The following is a 20,634-nucleotide window of genomic DNA, read 5'->3' on the forward strand; positions in this document are numbered from 1 at the left end:
GGTATTACTAACAAAGACTTTGTATATGTTGTTTCACATGGGTTTGTCAAGTAAAATATTTTTATAAAATAAATAACCAATTTTCATCCATATAGCCACTTAAGCATTTGACACCGTGGTGTATGCTTCACCATTTGCACTATCTCAGATCATTTACAAATTATATTTGTCCTTTTCAATTCGGGATACAAAGAAACAAACATACGCAAATACAACAAAAACACAAGCAAACAAACAAACAAACAAACAAACAAAAAAACATGTAAACAAACAAATAAACAAACAAAAAACAAATACATACATACATACATACATACATACATACATACATACATACATACATACATACATACATACATACATACATACATAAATAAAAAAATAAAAATAAAAATACAAAGACACAAACGGACGGACAGACAGACAGACAGGCACAGACACAGACAGACAGACACAATCAAACGCAAGTACAAATAAAAAACACACCCTCCAACAAAGTACAAATAAAAAAGACACCCTCCAACAGATGAGAGTATTATTTATTTTTGTTATCTTCAAACCAGAATATACCAGTATATATAGAAACACAATATATATTGTTGCATAACCCATTTCAAATAAATACTGGATTAGCCTTATTATCCATTGACAACTGACAATACGTTGATCATATTTAGATGTATTGATAATATTGGGTCATCATATAGTTATATTATTTTGCAAGACGTTGTTACTATTTGATAATCTGACTAATTCTGTTTTCTTACAGAAAACTTCCCGCCAAATATTACCGGCGATTCCTTGATAGAGATTGAGGTAGGCAAGAGTGTTACCCTACAATTAAGTGCATGGGATCAGAATGGTGATGATGTACAGTTTTCATTATCAGAGCCAATAACTGGAGCTCAAATCTCACAAGGTAGGTTGGTCTATTTACGTGACATGTTTTGTTTCTGTTATTGTAGAGAAAGTATCCATGCTTCTGGTTTGACTGCACTCGATTCTTGATCTTCAGATACAAAGACACAGATCTATCCCTGAATACGTTATAAAACATACGGGTTGTCGGTGGCCGAGTGGTTAAACCACTTGCTTTTTACCACTGCGGTCGGGGTTCAAATTTACCACGCTGTGTAAGTAAGAAGAGTGTCGTTCAGTTTGACTCTACCGAACAACGCAGGTTTTCCCAGGTACTCCCATTTCCTCCTGCATTAACACTGAACCCATGAGGGATGGCCCTCACAGAACTTCTTTGGAGACCAGTGTTTATATGCTTAAAGAACTATCCAGTATAAAGATTATTATTGTTATAATGATCCAAAAAATTTTCATAACTGGCCATCGGATATTCTATTTAACTCGTACTGTATTTTCCAAAAGAAAAATATCATTATTTGGTAACATAGCTAATGTTGATCTTATGATGTTAGTAATGTAATCTGCTGCATATTTATTGTATTATGTGTTAATACCAACGCAATTACAGCTTGGTTATTAAGAAGTTTGTTCTTTGCTCAGAGCACCTTACACGGATCTATATAGCGGTATAACGGTCGTGGTTCAAATTTGGCCCAAGAACTTTAGCCATTCAGAAACAAACGGCAGCGAATTGGGCTCCAAACGGTCACTCTAGCTATTTGACCATCATGATTCAAAGTAATATAAGTAAATATATAACTCCATTAGAAACTGAAATGAGTGGGACAAGGTAATGTTAACAAACTGTACTGAAATCACTCTTTTTATATATTGAAGTTGTAGGGCTTAATCCTGTTACCCTTCATTTACATATAGATGGAACATTTACATGGATACCAGAAGACAAGGAAAGAGTCAATCTGACAATCCTGGCTTCAGATGGAAAAGCAACGACAGCTTTTGTGCCACTTATTAAGATTTGTGAATGTGAGAATGATGGTGTATGTAACTATGAAACGTTTGTCAAGAATGCTGATATTAATAATGACAAATTCTCGGTAGGTATATCAAGTGAGTATGTATATCAAGTGAATGAGTGGGTGAGTGAATGGGTGAGTGAGTGGGTGAGTGAATGGGTGAGTGAGTGAGTGAGTGAGTGAGTGAGTGAGTGAGTGAGTGAGTGAGTGACTGACTGACTGACTGAATTAACAAGTAATGAATGAATGAATGAATGAATGAATGAATGAATGAATGAATGAATGAATGAATGAGCGAACGAACAAACGAACTACAGCATTCATGTATATATCTATCTTTGTATTGTATACACACACGTATGTTGCCGTCATCTTCTTCTCATCGTTTCTATTGGAATAATTCGATCACAGGTTGTAACATGTAAGTGTACACCTGGTTATACTGGTGATTTCTGTGGAGAGGACTACGATGGATGTGCAGACAATCCATGTTTTCCTGGTGTTAACTGTACGGATTTACCCGCCCCATCGTTAGTGGCAGAGTGTGGTGACTGTCCCAATGGTCTCATAGGAAATGGTACTAAGTGCTTTGGTAAGTATACACTTATTTTAAGATTAAACTTATCCTTCCTGCCATTTTTTTCACTTAATGTCCTAACTTCCTGAATAAATGAGATTACTTTGGTCAAATTGGCCACATGGATGAGGATTGGGTATTTATTTTAGGATTTTTAATTTATTAAACTATTTCATCATGGCTTCCTACTTTTATGTTTTGTAACTCAATATATATAAAAGATGCTATGGAACTTCAGTACAGTTTTATTTTTGTGATTTCAGATTTTGATGAATGTTCAGAAGGGCGAGATTTCATTGAAACCAACCCATTCTGTGACCAAGAGTGTGAGAACACATTAAAAAGCTACATTTGCCGATGTCGAGATGGTTATCGCTTAAATACAGACAAAAAGGGATGCACAGGTAAAACAATGATCAAGTAAAATATGCACACTCTGTGGTATATAAATGCCTTCAAGTACTCAACATATTGTGTGTTTGCCTTAAAGTGGCCATATGGATGAGGTTCTGTATTTTTTCATTAAACAATTTTATCATAGAATCAGGGGCTCAAATGTAATCACGATTAAAACCAGTTAGTTACTGTACTACCTTTAGATACAACCAACCTTAGAGTGGCCATATGGATGGGGATTGGGTATTTATTTCGGATTTTTAATTCAGGAAACAATTTTATCATGGCTTCCTACTTGGAAAGTCAATGTGAAACAACATAGACTTAGTCCTTGTTTGTAACTCAATACATTGCAGAACGTTAATAAATTAATATACTTTTGTTATTTCACTTACAATAACAAATGTATTACCCACTTTTTAAAATATTTTTTTTGCAATGTATTGAGTTACAAAAACAGACTTGGTCTATGATGTTTCAAGTTGATTTTGCAAGTAAGAAGCCATAATAAAATTGTTTTGTAAATTATCAATCAGAAATCAATACCCAATCTCCAGGCTTATGACCTCTTATATGTATTGGAGATATAAGGGTAAGTACACACCGACGAGTGATTAAATTTTGCAAGAGGATCTAGAACAAATGTATGTCAAAGTGAGAATAAAACGCTGTTGGATTCTCCTTAGACTTGTATTCAGCCATTTTAATGCCTGAGCAAATCAGTCACCATGTCTTGCTTGCACAACACTGACATTAAGAAAAAACGTGAAAATACGATTTAAAAAAACTTGAACCTTGGAATTACATTCAGTAATTATAAACATTACCATTTCTATATTTTGTGTTTAGATACGTATATTTAATTGTCATTTCATTTTGTACTCATTTGTTCTGGTTTAGACATAGACGAGTGTGCTGAAAACATTGACAACTGTCATGACGAAGCTACCTGTCTCAATATAGGCGGTGGATTTAATTGTACCTGTAAAGTTGGTTATAGCGGCAACGGAACATTCTGCGAAGGTGACGTGACACTTTTATCAAATTTACCACATATTGTACTTTGTAATGTACCTATTTACAAACAAGTTGGAAATGTGTGTTTTTGTCATCCTTTACGAGTAATGTAGGAATTGACATTTACAAGTCAGTAATAATGTAATCTGTATATATCATTGGATAATTAACGACAATTATTTGTAAAGTTAGAATTTTAAAGAAGTGATGCAAAGTTTCGTATCTGGACAATTTTCAACATGCAGCAATATACATTGGCTATACAAATTCAGAAACGATTGAGTCAATATTTATAATTTACATTGCATTTACATATTTGGATACCCCCTGTTGTGGTTTGTTGTGATAGTCAAGTTTTCATGGACATATTTTTTTATTTAACATAGTGTATTTGTTTTATTCACAGACGTTGATGAATGTGAAGGTATATCGCCTTGTGAAGATCTCAATACAAACTGTAGGAATAATATAGGCTCCTACACCTGCACGTGTAAAGTTGGATTCGAGAGAACTGCTGTAGGACAAACCTGTACAGGTATGTGAAACAATACACACATTTTCATAATCGCAATGTTTACATACACACATAGAGTAAAAATCTGTCAGTGCAGAGGCATACTGCACAGTAGGAAAGACGGCTATGGCGCTCAAAGAATCCAGTGTGTATGGTTATATGTTTCTACATGATAACTAGTTTTTGTTGTAGTTAGTGCATCTTTTTCCATTATTAAACATGGTGGTTTTTACATTCAAGTCAGTAAAATGGAGTCTGAAATTCATTTTTCTGGTCAACCATCCTCAAAAGGATCAACAAAGACATCGTTTCTTCCAACTTATAATCATTATGTATATAATAGTGGTGAGACAAGACAAAATTCATCGAAATTATAGCTGTAAGTCAGTTATAGATAAAACTGTCTTAGTTACGGCAGATTTTGTAATTGTGATCAAAGGACTGTGGAATATATGTTTTCCCATGATGTATTGTTATGTACAGGACATTGCCAATGTGTGTTATTTAATGGCTCATATAACCCCCCCCCCCTATTTTGTCGAATTATTTAGCCCCCTCCCTTCAGAAGGGTTAATGGGTTATTTCTGTGAATTGAATACACAGGAATAGGCCTTTCCAAAGTTGTCATGATGACGCTCTACTTCCTGTCTATTTGTATCTTGGCGATATACAAAAGTAATAGGTTACTCGGTTAATCATAGAGCACTGCTGCATTCCTCGATGTCTAAACAATACGAAAAAAGTCCCTGGTTTGCACTTTTACAGAATACCGACGGACAGAGTTCTTAATGAACGGTTCTACGAGGTGATAGTACCCCCTAATTTAAGTAAGGGAGCTGTATTGCCCATTTCCTGTTTGTAGTCTGGAATATCCTATTGATACGTTGTTTAACACATTCTAATTATTCTAATTCATACAGATGTAGATGAATGTGAACGACTTACTGACGAATGTGATCCACATGCTACGTGTACCAATATTAATGGATCATATGAATGCAGCTGTAACAAAGGATGGACGGGGAATGGGTACAACTGTACAAATATAGACGAATGTCAACATTATACTTTGAATAATTGTAACCCACACAGAGCTTCCTGTGAAGACACAGATGGCAGCTACTTCTGTAAATGTAACGCAGGCTATATAGGCAATGGAACACATTGTACCGGTGAGGCATCAAAACTTACTCCCTATTTATCCAAATGATAACACATAGGTAATTAATGTGTATAGAAAAAGGTGTATACATACATACATACATACATACATACATACATACGTACGTACGTACGTACGTACGTACATACATACATACATACATACATACATACATACATACATACATACATACATACATACATAATATACACACATGCATACATACATACATACATACATACATACATACATACATACATACATACATAGACACACACAGACATACATACATACATACATACATACATACATACATACATACATACATACATACGTACGTACATACGTACATACATACATACATACATACATACATACATACATACATACATACATACATACATGTCCATGCCATTTATGCATCCATGCAGGCGCATATCAATAACTATTGTATATATGTTGATTAGTTTTCTTTCCTTTCAAAAGGCGTCAGCATTTTTCGTTTTCTTTGGAATGTACAACACTAAAATAAAATACAATATTATAATTTTCAGCACCAAGAATAATACTGCAATTTCGACTTTGTCGCAAACATTTATTTTACTTTATCACATAAATACGTGCATATCTTCTACTGTGTGACGTCAAACAGGGGGTGATTTCAGAGCATATCACCCCTGTTCTACCGAACTATTTTTTCTCCGTACCGTTGTTTGAGTGTTCGTGTCAATCCTACCCTACGATCAAGTTTATCGTAATAATTATGTGCTTTCAAAACGTAAATGCATACATTACGTTAGTAACGTTACATATATCCTTGGATGACATGAGTTTCATACGTAGAAGTCCTTTTATTTTTATTTGATACATTTTATTCTATTTAAAAATCACGTAGATTATCGATGTAGCAGTCGACAAGCTTACTTCCGATTTTCCGTCGAGCTCAGATCTCCGAACTTACACAACCCGAGAAAATATTATTAAAATGACGGCACAAAAGTCGTATTCAGACAATTCTACTTACGTTTTAAACTAAATTCGATATTACATGTACATCGCAAGGTTATAACCGATAATTTTGGTTGAGAAACCACACAACAGTATGACCGATACCATACATGGTAAGCTTGACCTCGCGACAGGTCACGCGATTATGTAATTTGCATAGCCATCGGGCGCCATTTTTTAATACGCGATGAAGAATTTAGTGCGATGAAATGATGCAGTATTCGTAAAATACGATTTAAAATTTTTTCGAAAAATACGGGGAAATACTTAGTAATGTGATAAATATATAATTCCATGAAATCAATGTTAGTTTTACGTCATAATGCTCCTCGTATGATTCCGCGGACTACAAATTCTCGCCTACCGGCTCGAATTTGTATTAGTCCGCGGAATCATACTCGGAGCATTATGACGTAAAACTAACATTGATTTCATGGGATTATATATAAGTATCATATTAATACATTCTACTTTACAGACATTGATGAATGTACCAGCTCTGCTAATAACTGTACCGCTGATGGATCAATTTGTGTAAATACAGTCAGTTCGTACAGATGTGAATGTGATATTGGGTACAATGGTAATGGAACACACTGTGCAGGTATACTAATTTAAAATGATTATGCTACAGAAGTTTGATTTCAGAATGAACATCCAGACAATGCATTTAATGATAAATTATCAATCGATTACATTATATATATTTCTGTGAGTTTTCAGGGTTAGCCTTTTGGGAAAGTGTGTTTTTGTATTCACTTATTATAAAACGTGACAAAGAATATCAGTACATTTAAACAGTCTAAAATGTACTTTATAAAGTCACTTTTAGCCCAATTAAATATGATTTTGTTTAGCTAGGCAGGATTGATATTTCATGAATTATCATGTGTTTATATGTATGTATGTATGTATGTATGTATGTATGTATGTATGTATGTATGTATGTATGTATGTATGTATGTATGTGTGTGTGTGTGTGTGTGTGTGTGTGTGTGCGTGCGTGCGTGCGTGCGTGCGTGCGTGTGTATGTATGTATGTATGTATGTATGTATGTATGTATGTATGTATGTATGTATGTATGTATGCATTTATGTATGTATGTATGTATGTATGTATTTATTTATGTATGTATGTATGTATGCATGTATGTATGTATGTATGTATGTATGTATGTATGTATGTATGTTTGTGTCGTTGTAAAATACGAGGTGGCAACAGAAAATTCTATTTCACAAGTTTTTACTGAATCTTTATTCAACCAGATATAGATAAATAGAACAAAGTTGAATATAAACTCAAGTATTAAAAACCTACAATTCAAAACAAACAAAATAGAACAATTTATTGTATCTGGTTTGGACTGTGGAAGTAGTCGAGTCCACAGCCCATAAGTATTTTAGTAATAAAATTTACAAGAAAGTCACACAGTGTCGAGAAAAAAAATCTATAAAGAATATACGGATATTTTTTTTAAAGAAATCACAAAGCTGATAAGTAATATTTTAAAGTTTTTTGAAATTTAAATCTTGAATTTATTCGTTTTAGATGATATGGCATTGAATTCCAGTGTCTGACTCCAGCAAATACAATGTTGTGTTGAGTAATACTGAGTCTGGCATTCGGTATATAGTTCGAAACACTATTCATATCACTAAAAGAAAAACGCTCTAACTTAACAAAATATTATACTTAACGCATTTTCATCCATTTCTTTTTCCAAAGACATAAATGAATGTCAATTTAATACGACAAACTGTTCACCCACGGCAACGTGTCAAAATACAGAAGGTTCTTACAAGTGTGTATGCAATACTGGGTATGCTGGAGACGGGGTATCTTGTTCAGGTATGTATATAAACATATCACCTTTTAAAAACAATCAATTCTATTCGTCCTTCTCTTGCAACATAATACAATGCTTGGTTTTGTTCAAATATTACTAAAAATAATTAGTTATAATATATTCAAACGTTTACTTGTTTATATCATTCAGTATTGAGTAGACTTCGTACAAGTAGTCTATTTAGTTTGATATAGACCTTTTGAATATAAAGAGGTAAAGAGGTGTATGAGAAGTCATATACCACTACACGAAAAGTCATATTTGACCATGTCTTTCCACCGGGGGAAATCTTTAGCAGAGGATGTGTAAATTTGATGAGTATGAGACGAAGTGACACCTTTGACTTCATTTACCCCCGATGACCTCTCCCCTTGGGGGTTGTAGGCAGTCAAAAGTGTCACCTCGTCTCATATTACCCCTTGGCAGAGATGGTAGTTAGGTGGGTCAAAGGTAGGGTAGAGGTTGGTAAATTTGACTTTTCCTATAGTGATACAGTGGTGACGATTTGTGTTTATCTTCATGAATTTAAATCCTCACCAAAGCACGTACCCACTAAAGCTCCATTGGTGTTTTCAGAAGTCACGACGCATACAAGACTTCAGATAATAGTCCCCAAATCTCGGAAGTTGGCAACGTCCTCCATCACGGTCCATAGATTGTACCAGAAGTTCAATATGGACTTAGACTTAACATTTTCAGAAATGAGCTTTCTTCACACTATTTATGTGGTTAGCATTTTAGGATCTTTGACATCCGCATGCATAATGGACAGATATTCACAACGTGTATTTTTCCTACAGATATCAATGAATGTACAATTCCAGACAACACTAATTGTCACGAGTTTGCTATTTGTGTGAATACACTTGGTAGCTACGATTGCCAGTGTTATCCTGGATACATAGGTGTTGGGACATTGAACTGTACAGGTAGGTATATTATGATGACAAATAATAAAGAATTTGAATGGTGACTTTGCCTTTCTCACGAACGTTACACTAACGGAGAAGTGGATTTGATAAGTGTTAGTGATATGAATGCCTTAATCGTATGCGCTTACATATACTGCAAGGATTGTATGCTCTCGGCAATCATAGCTGAGGAAGTACAGAGGGCCTTCGTGATGCTATAGATCCGTTACAAGGGGTAGTATTAAAGCACCTTGAACACAGAGTTGGAAGGTTGTATATAAATGTATTTCAAAATTGTTATTACAGATGTTGATGAATGTAAGCAAGACCCATGCCTCCATCTCTGTATCAATACAGTTGGTGCCTTTGAATGTGATTGCTATGACGGCTATGTGTTGAGTAACGATGGGATCAACTGTGAAGGTAGGATTATAATGTTAAAATGTAAACCCAGCAAGCATGTATGTATGTATGTATGTATGTATGTATGTATGACACAACATTTATAATGTATGCATGTAGCTATGCAATGTAGCATGTAACTGGAATAACAAATAACTATATCTATATACACATATACCATAACTATGCCAACTGTTATAATTTACATTGACACACTTTTTTTTCTGTTTTCCTTTTAAGATATCGACGAATGTCTATATGAGACAGATGATTGTTCACAGAATTGTACCAACTTACAACCAGTAAACGGTAGTGCTGGATACATGTGTACTTGTTTTGATGGATTTGACCTAGATGCTGACGGAAAGACGTGCAACAGTTCGTATTCCAATATTCAATTGTTTGATTGTATTTCACTACGTTTAAGCAATATAATTTACCTTCCTTATCAAAGCCTATACAGTACATTAATACGTCATACCTGAGCCACGTGCCAGTTTATTTCACAATACTATACAGCTCTTTCTGTTTGATACAACCATGCAGAATCCATTAAGAAACTGGGCATGTTTCACTTTAAAATAGCAAGATGAATAAGTACACCTTCTGGCTACATTTTTTTTAAGTGAACTGAACTAAACTCTACTTGCCATCAAACAGACATCAAATAAACACCGTAAAGGACATATATGCATCCTCCATATGAAAAACATTGGCATCCGAATGTACGCATATAGTTGCAAAACATATAAATGGTGTATTTCATTTAGACTAAATGTAGCAATAAATGCGATCTTGCCAATGATGTGTGGCATATGCAGTTTCTTGTTGGTTTATGCGTCGTGGTATCAAACAAAACAGCTGCATGGTATTGGGAAATAGAGTTTAATTGTTGAAGGAAAGTACATGGTTCTACATTGTGTCAATAATAATACACCCTTCATCATGCCTTCCTCACACTGTTCAAATTGTTCATATGTTTATTAAGATACAATGTGTGTAGAACATGATAGATAATTGACAAAAAGAATCCTTATCTCAGGCTTTGATGTTGTTGTTGTTTTTCAAAATAGTTCAACTCTCATCAAGCTGTACAAGGGATTGTCTTAATGGTGTGTGTTTCATAGATGGTAGTAGTACCGGAATTTGTCAGTGCAGTAAAGGCTATCAGTTAAATGACACAGATGTCACCATTGCAGTATGCGTAGGTATGTTTATATGGTATATTTTATGATATGATTATCATATCCATTTATTGGTACATAAGTCGTCAATGATAAGTTACAAATCAATGATAATTTAATTTGCCTACACCCGATTTATACAGCCATACATCCATCCATCCATCCATCAATCCACCCACCCACCCATCCATCCATCCGTACATACATACATGCATGCATCCATCCATCCATCCATCCATACATCCATCCATACATACATAGTACATACATACATACATACATACATACATACATACATACATACATACATACATACATACATACATACATGCATGCATGCATGCAGGCAGGCAGGCAGGCATGCACGTACGCACGCACACAGGCATAAACACACATACATACATACATAAACACACACATACATACATACATACATACATACATAAATCACATTAATTCAACGAGTCACTAATTTACTCACTCACTCACTCACTCACTCACTCACTCACTCACTCACTCACTCACTCACTCACTCACTCATATCTAATACTCATTATAATTCGACTTTTCAGGAATCGATGAATGCAAGTATAACGATACAAATGAATGTCAGCACGAATGTGAAGATACACCATCCGGGTATATTTGTTCATGTAACGATGGATACCAACTTAGTTCTGACATTCGAACATGTTCTGGTATGTAATAGTTGCATATTATTCATATAAAAGAAACTATGTGTTAAATACTATCTTATAAATACTATTTTCAGTTTTGATACTTTCCAAATTTTATATAATTTCAATATGTATATAAAATGGGTTTTCGCCAACATTGTTAATAACTGTAATAGAAATGGTATAATTATGGCTCATATATCTGGGCGTTTTCGCAACTCTGTGAAATATGTATCAAAGCACAGTAGTAGATAATATTAAACATAAGACTTAAGAGTTTCTTATCTATTATCAAGTAATCCAACATCCAATCCAATAATATCCAAAAATACTTTGTTTTCTAGATATCAACGAATGCGACGATCAAGCTATTTGTTCGGACTTGGCAGTATGTGTAAACGAAGTTGGTAGTTACGTATGTATATGTAAGGATGGCTACGAGAAAATTGGTACACAGTGCACAGGTACTAAACAAAATGTAACTTTTCGTTAAAGCATGTATATACTGGTAACAGGAATAGTTAACTTCAAAAAGGTTATTACAAACAGAAATACATAACTCAGGCAAATGGACGGACAGACAGACAGACAGACAGGCAGGCAGACAGACAGACAGACAGACAGACAGACAGACAGACAAACAGGCAGACAGACAGACAGACAGACAGACAGACAGACAGATATATAGATATAGATATGTACACACGTGACTATATATATATAAATTTGTTTGTTTGTTTAAATATATATATATATATGTATATATATATATATATATATATATATATATATATATATATATATATACATGAAACAGAGGTACATCACGACATGAGATGGCATCGTATTATATACATGTTTATACATACTGTTTTCTGTGTTTGTGCCTCAGTATTTTTATCCATTTAATTGGTCACGTTGTATGTATATACTTTGTGTGAGATATTAAATAAGACACATATACGTTCACACATGGATACATATATAAAAATGCAAGTTCTCCTATAATACTAATAATACTGTAATACTCCTAATCCCTCTGTTTGTTTGTTTGTTTGTTTGTTTATTTATTATTAATTTTTTTCTGAAAGATATCAACGAGTGTAACACAACTGCGAACTGTAATGAAAATGCTGTGTGCAACAATACACAAGGTTCGTTTATTTGTAAGTGTAAAACTGGATATGAAGGAGATGGTATCACATGTGTCGGTAAGTAAAAGTTATATGACAGTATTCTAAAGTGGCCATATGCATGAAGATTGGGTATTTATTTTTCAATTTTAGTTTATACAATAATTTAATTATATTAGCTTCCTACTTGAAAAACGAATGTGAATCAACATATGCAAAGTTCTTGTCTGTAATTCAATAAATTCAAAAGATTAATACATTTATAAAATCATGTTATTGTACGTACAATAATGAACTTTTTACACATGTTAGCTTTTTGCTTCGAGTTTCACATTGATTTTTCAAGTAAGAAGCCATGATCATATTTTTTTATAAATTAAAAATCCAAAATGAATACCTAATCCTCATCCATGTGTCTACTTAAATATACAGTTTATCGATTTTGTTTTATTTGAGACTTCTATTTGAATATGTGTTTAATAAGTGTATTTGTTACATAGCTGAAATGAGTAAAATGACACGATGAAGTCCTGCTATAAATTTGTAGGCTATATATCAATATCTTCAGTATATTCATAATTTGTTTCCTTAAAATATAATTTAAAAATCGTAACAAATATACTTTTGTTGTACTTTACACTACCACAGACGTAAATGAGTGTAATGTTGATATGATATGTGGACAAACTGCAAAATGTAACAACACTGAAGGATCATTCACATGTTATTGTCTCGCTGGGTATTATATGGACGATGGCACATGTGAAGGTGAGTTTCTGTTGATAGCACTATAACCATAGGCAGGTATTCAATTATTTGTATTCCAAATTAACCCCCACCCCACCCTGTAGGACAGATATAATACTATGGTGTATGCCTGTGACAGTGTGGAAAGATGCGTGATACATCTTGAAACTGGCAACTGGTGTATTGGTTCTCATATAATCAGTGGTAGTAGCTTCGTCATGGTTTATGTTCCTTTCTTGTCTCCTCTTGCCACTTTTTCTATCAGAACATCTTAGATTTTTCATATATCAGAGACTGTATTATCTACAACATTCACACCCTACACTATTTATTAAGTGCATATGAATTAGTAGTTGTCTGTTTATTTAAGCTACATTTTAACACAAATTTTAATATTGTTAAATTCCTGCAGACACTGACGAATGTACAAATGGGGATCACATATGTCATGCCAACGCCGAGTGCACCAACACTGAAGGGTCCTACACGTGTGCATGCAATCAAGGCTTTACTGGAGATGGATTCCAATGCCTAGGTGAGACATTTCTAGCACCAATATGTGCACATATGTGTATCGAATGGTATATTTACAGTTAAACACACTGCCTTACACCGAGGGCACGAGTACACGTTATCTACTTCTTAAACTGTTACGAATATAGCAGCTATTTCCTAGGCCGAAAACCGAAGGTAATAGCTTCTGCATAACAACACTGAGGATAAAATGTTACTCACTAGTGCCAAAATAATGCTGGACAATAAGTATTTGATAAAATATCACTATAGATCCGTGATAAGTATAATATATCGCTTATTTTGTAATATATGTGATAAACATGTGTTACAATTTTCATCATAGTGCAAGGATGTAATACTAATGTTTACCTTTCTTCTTGTTCTATACCGTGTATTTTCTTCAGACGTTGATGAATGTTCACTTCCTGATTCCCACCAAGAGGCTGATAATTGCCATCAATATGCATTATGTACGAATCAACCAGGGACATATATGTGTAATTGTATACAAGGATATCGCGGGGATGGTACCACTTGTGATGGTAGGTGTCGTGTAACCACAATACCAGCATCTTAACGTTGTTCATGCAAATTTATAGACTTGACAGTTAGTCATTGTTTTATTTTTGTTTGCATGCAGAGTTTGAAGAGTTACTGTAAAATTTAAAATTGTCTCGTTCACGATAACAGATTCAAATGTGTTTATTTTTTTACTCTTTTACTCTTTTTACCTTTTTTGCAAATAGAAAATTACACGAGTTTCCGTCACAACAACGCGCGTGTATGTCACGCAAAAGTGTGTATACGTCATTGGTTCTGCTGTACCAGCGTTTGAAGTATGAGTCAACACACTCAAAATTGCTATTACCTTCCTCAATATGTTTAAAATATTACAGGCGATGGTATAATCATATTATTCTCCAATCATTTTCTTCATTCTGCCAGAAAAAAAACACCGATCGTGACCTAAGGGTTATCACTACTCGTCTAGCGACTACTATTAATAAAGGCCCCTCAGGTCACTCGTATTTAATTGATTGAAAGAAGAAAAATATTGGGGGATAATATATAATTATCGGTCGGTTCATTTTTTACTGAGGAAACTTTTTGAAACTACCTTTGTTTAAAGCATATGTGTTTTGACTTTTGAAACATTTCTTTTCAGATGATGACGAATGTGCAAGTGACAACACTTGTGCTGACGAGTCAAATGGTGGCATTTGTGACAATTTACCAGGTACATACAGGTGCAGTTGCAAGGAAGGTTACCGTGGCAATGGACAAACTTGTGCAGACATTGACGAATGTACAGAGACCCCTGATGTGTGTGATACTTATGCAGATTGTACAAACATTGCTGGGTCTTTCACCTGTTCATGTCGCACTGGGTTCACGGGAGATGGAACATCGTGTACAGGCAAGTCATTGAATATTGTGTATATGCTTGAGTATTTGATTATAAAACAATATTTCTGAATTAACGATGATATAATGCTGAATACGTGCCAGTCTAATATGTCCATTGTTTTTTGTCAGCAAATTTCATTTCATTATCGACCTGCGTATGGGTGTAAAATCATCAATTGGAAATATCTTGATATGGAAGGTGGTTAAATTTCATGTATAAGTCACTTACTCTCAAACATTTCATACTGTTAAGTCACTTCTTTTATTTTTATTGTTATTTCGCTTAATCTCAAACATTTGTTAGTGTTAAGTCATTTACACTCAAATATTTGTTACTGTTAATTAATGTACTCTGAAACATTTGTTAGTATTAAGTCACTTACTCTCAAACATTTGATACTGTTAAGTCATCTATTCTCAGACATTTCTTACTGTTAACATACTTTAATACTCTCAAGCACTTAACATGTAATATTTATTAATCTGTGTCCTTATTAAGCATTTATAAAACTGTCTGTTTATGCATTCTATTTTGGCAGATGTCAACGAATGTGACTCTGCAAATGACTGTGCTTCAACTGCCACATGTAAGAACAAAGTAGGGTCTTACAGTTGTACGTGTAATAGTGGATATTTTGGAGATGGGAAAACATGCCAGGATAAGGATGAATGTGAACTGAACATTGCCAATTGTCAAGACAACTCACAATGTGAAAATGTAGCTGGAACATATAACTGCAACTGTAATGACGGTTACTCTATGGTTGATAACATATGTCAAGGTATGTGGCCTTTAATTAAGTAATTTTCATTTTAAGTGTACTTTTACTTGTGCTTTTCTTCAGTTAAATACCAACTCGGCTAATATATATGTATATATATTCCGGGGAAGTGGGTTCGAATCCTACACTTGTTACTTTTTTCCCTCAATTTAATGTAATATGTACATTATTTAGATGAGTTTCATATGTATGTAATATATAACTTTAAATCACACATGTAACAAAATGATTTGATACTTTGAAGAAAGTCATTAACACGAATAATTATGTCATGTGCACAACATGTATGCAGCATCATAAAGTATCTTTATATATCAGTTGTGTTGTTTCCACATTTGTTATTATACCAATGTATCTGAAATCATTGTGAATCACGTCAAACGAATACTGTCCCGAAATATCACCACAGTGGTCGTCGTAAAGTATGTATCATTGTCATTGTAACAATGGGTTTTCACATGACAATAGTAAATGACAATGTGTAGGAATTAAACAATAGGCGACTTAATTTGCAAATTCAAGGGTTAATACATAATTTATATTACAGATATAAATGAATGTGGTACGAATACAGACGACTGCATAGAGGACTCAGAAGGAGGTTCTTGTTTGAATATACAAGGAGGTTATTCCTGTGAATGCAAGCCTGGCTTTACAGGTGATGGTAAAACGAACTGTAGTGATATCAATGAGTGTGCAGACTCAAACACTTGCCATGTCCATGCGGACTGTATCAATATCCAGGGTTCTTATAACTGCACCTGTATGACAGGATTTACTGGAGATGGCAAGAAATGTATAGGTGAGTTTCACAAGATTAATGTTTATCTAAAAAAATAACATGTTGAGTATAGGTGCTATTCCATAGTTTTAACCTTAATATTAGAATTTCATACCGATGTATGTCTATATATATATATATATATATATATATATATATATATATATATATATATATATATATATATATATATATATATATATATATATATATATATATATATATATATATGCCAACCAATAAATCTTACATTTTAACCTCTGTCTGTCAAAAATCTACCATTTGCCAAATGAATGCCAGTTTAATAGTTGATTGACAAGATACATATCCTTACTGTAGAGATGAATCGCATTTATATTTTTTAAAATTGTAACCAATGGAAACATCAGCAAACACATGGTTTCAGTGATATGATGATATTGCTTTAACAAAATTATCATTCGGGTATCAGTTATAATGCAAAGTAAACACATTCATTAACAGATATGTAAGACTGCCTGCAAATGTTTACATCTGTTTAATCATGTCAATGTATTTTCTTTACAGACACCAATGAATGCAATACTGATAACGGTGGCTGTGAACACGTGTGTAGGAATAGAGATGGAGATTATCTTTGTGACTGCAATGCTGGCTATGACCTTAACGCTGATGGACGGCAATGCACAGGTTAGTGGCATGTCAAATATATAAGATGCTTGTTTAATTCATAATCAGACACAGATAAACTGATAAAAGTACTGTCTTGTTGAAGGTAATGTAAACCAATCAGTAGACAACTTAGAACTCCCATGTGTATATGCACCCACTTACCAAATGTACATTTTATGAAGTAAATTGTATGATGAAATCAAATGTGATTGGGTAACTCTCGTATTGTATTACTATGGACAATGTGAAGTTATATGATTGTGTGTGCGTGTGTGTGTGTGTGTGTGTGTGTGTGTGTGTGTGTGTGTGTGTGTGTGTGATATTTGTTAGCATAAAAATTCAATATTAGCAACTCGCAAAATGATTCATTTCCATGAGGTAAAACTAACAAACGTGTCTTCTCTTCTCCATTGCAGACATTGATGAGTGTGATTTGAATACGGATGACTGTTCCCAGATTTGTACAAATGTCGAGGCCACAGATAATCCCCGGGGATTCACTTGCTCGTGTAATGAAGGTTTCCAATCTAGTGATGTCTATAACAGAAATTGTGTTGGTAAGCCTTGACCACATTACAGTAAAATATTATAACATGAATACCATCATATGTTCACTTGTTTACTTTATGTTAGAGGTTCTATCTTAACTACCTACATAAATGTGATGCTATGCGTCATGAAACCTACCTTTATATATATTACAAGTGTTTTTTTTCTGTTTAAACTAAATCATTATTTCTTAAAACAAACATACATATATCCATCCATTTTTTGTTCCACTTACACCCACACACACACACACACACACACACACACATACACACACATGCATACATACATGTACATAAATACATGCGTACGTACGTACATACATACATACATACATACATACATACATACATACATACATACATACATACATACATACATACATAATGTGTCCTAACTTACTAATCAAAACCTGCATGCATACATTTTCTTTCCATAGCAATTGAGACATGTACAGTACTCAGTTGTGACCATGGAACATGTTATGTGACATCTGGAGAAGAAAAGTGTCTGTGTGACGAAGGATATGTTTTAGATCCTGATGACAGTAATTTATGTATACGTAAGTATTCTGTCATCTTACCATAATGTGGCAATTATTTCACGGCTGTGATCAAGATAGGAAAATATATCCATTGTCGAATTGTTTACTTCAAATTGGACACCATTGTAGTATATAATTAAATGCCATTTATATTGTCTCAAATCCATGACACAAAGTGCATAATTTGAAAAGAAAATACGAATGGTTTGATTTATGATAGCATAGGCCTTTCCAATATAGTTGAAAGGCGATTTGTAATTAAAATTCGTAGAAGCATAGAATTGACACTGCCTTTAAAAGCACAAATCCTCTCGATACAACATAATGTCTAGATCCTAACTGTGATCAACTATTTTCCTCAGCTTGGCTGAGTTTGTGATATTGTATATTTGTTGTCAAATTAATTTGGATAAACTATCTAATTAACTAATATTTTCCATATGTTTGTTTCTTTAAACAGCGTTAGATGAATGTGCTGATGGTAGCCATTTATGTGAACATGATTGTCAAGACCAAACACCTGGGTATACATGTTCATGTCGTCTTGGTTTTGATTTACACACCAACGGCAGAAATTGTTCAGGTGAGATAAATCGTTTACAGTGAAATGGGAGGAACATATTCGAATGAAGACTGAACAACTAGTTTATAAAGCTACACGTAAACACTACACAAAGCATACCAGACCAGTCCACACCACACCGCACTGCACCAGACCAGACCAGACCAGACCAGACCAAACCAAACCAGAACATAAATCAGTATCACTTCGCACAATGAAATGAATTAAACAAATTAAGCGTCCCCGAATACCTTCTTTCTGTTTCTCTTTACAGACAAAGACGAGTGTCAACAAAATCCATGTGACTCGATTGCTGAATGTTTCAATACCATTGGAAGTTATGAATGCAAATGTAAGGATGGATATTTGGGTGATGGAATTGACTGCGAAGGTTAGTATTTAATATGTTTTGGTAGTATTTAACATTTTTCGTCTTGCCTTCATAACGCAATGCTGCAGTGAGAAGAAATAGAGTCATCGTTTCCTATTTATATCTAATTATTAAGATAAAATCAATATTGACACATCACTCCGAATATTATAGTGTCAATTTTGATAATTCAAATTTCATGTAAATTGAAAGGTATATGCAATTGAATATTGTGAAATACATTCACAATTGCAGAATTGAAATCGATATGTGACTCCAATTGCTTCAAAATTTAGATTCCAATAAGGTAACTTCATTATTACTACATGCATAAGTGATAATAAATACTGAAGATGAAGATTAATGTTGAACCATGTCCAGCCTTATTCATTTGATAAAAGAGAAGTGGTCAGAAACAAAGTATTATTTGAAAATATTGTTAAAGACTATCAAACATCAAACCAGAATAATTAAGTATTGCCTTACCAAATTCATAAATATGTTTATAATTTCTAGATATAAATGAGTGTACGACTACAGATAACAGATTTGACCATCGTTGTGCTTCTAATGCAAATTGTATAAACACGGAAGGGTCTTACTACTGCGAGTGTTTCGATGGCTTTGAACTTGATGCATCAGATACGTGCATTGATAAAAATGAGTGTCTGACTAATCCATGTGGCTCTACAGCTGACTGTCATAATTCAGAAGGGTCGTACTTTTGTTTGTGTAAAGAGGGATATATATCAAACGATGGAGTCTGTACAGGTAAGTTACCACAACTTTTAGTAACAAGTGATGTGTTTAGATTAATATCTAGGAACTTATGAACTACTAACACGAGGTTCACAATGTTAATATATTTCACGCTTTGTATTTAACTATGATGCTTCAATTTTGTTTCTCTGTTTGGTTTAATCATTTGGTTTCACCATATATGTATCGGGCATAACATATATCCAGTAAACACTACACTAAACATTTCCACAATTGAATAGTA

At 33.9% G+C, this 20,634-nt stretch overlaps 1 protein-coding gene across 1 annotated transcript in view; it reads left to right on the plus strand.

Annotated features, from left to right (window-relative positions):
* Positions 1-20,634, plus strand: part of LOC144450002 (uncharacterized) — a gene marked incomplete at its 3' end in the record, with an annotated part of 68,285 nt that overhangs the window by 40,573 nt on the left and 7,078 nt on the right. Inside the window, exons 34-61 of the mRNA XM_078140568.1 lie at positions 770-919; positions 1,795-1,976; positions 2,307-2,487; positions 2,736-2,876; positions 3,769-3,891; positions 4,292-4,420; positions 5,320-5,571; positions 7,048-7,173; positions 8,295-8,417; positions 9,216-9,344; positions 9,633-9,749; positions 9,969-10,106; positions 10,802-10,936; positions 11,485-11,610; positions 11,934-12,053; positions 12,681-12,800; positions 13,371-13,490; positions 13,882-14,004; positions 14,390-14,527; positions 15,151-15,402; positions 15,932-16,174; positions 16,722-16,976; positions 17,502-17,624; positions 18,023-18,163; positions 18,595-18,717; positions 19,160-19,282; positions 19,536-19,652; positions 20,148-20,402. Coding sequence (XP_077996694.1) covers positions 770-919; positions 1,795-1,976; positions 2,307-2,487; positions 2,736-2,876; positions 3,769-3,891; positions 4,292-4,420; positions 5,320-5,571; positions 7,048-7,173; positions 8,295-8,417; positions 9,216-9,344; positions 9,633-9,749; positions 9,969-10,106; positions 10,802-10,936; positions 11,485-11,610; positions 11,934-12,053; positions 12,681-12,800; positions 13,371-13,490; positions 13,882-14,004; positions 14,390-14,527; positions 15,151-15,402; positions 15,932-16,174; positions 16,722-16,976; positions 17,502-17,624; positions 18,023-18,163; positions 18,595-18,717; positions 19,160-19,282; positions 19,536-19,652; positions 20,148-20,402 — 4,305 coding nt within the window. The remainder of the gene's footprint in view (positions 1-769; positions 920-1,794; positions 1,977-2,306; positions 2,488-2,735; positions 2,877-3,768; positions 3,892-4,291; positions 4,421-5,319; positions 5,572-7,047; positions 7,174-8,294; positions 8,418-9,215; positions 9,345-9,632; positions 9,750-9,968; positions 10,107-10,801; positions 10,937-11,484; positions 11,611-11,933; positions 12,054-12,680; positions 12,801-13,370; positions 13,491-13,881; positions 14,005-14,389; positions 14,528-15,150; positions 15,403-15,931; positions 16,175-16,721; positions 16,977-17,501; positions 17,625-18,022; positions 18,164-18,594; positions 18,718-19,159; positions 19,283-19,535; positions 19,653-20,147; positions 20,403-20,634) is intronic.

This window comes from Glandiceps talaboti, chromosome 19, assembly GCF_964340395.1.
Source record: "Glandiceps talaboti chromosome 19, keGlaTala1.1, whole genome shotgun sequence".
Classification (NCBI taxonomy): Eukaryota; Metazoa; Hemichordata; class Enteropneusta; family Spengelidae; genus Glandiceps; species Glandiceps talaboti.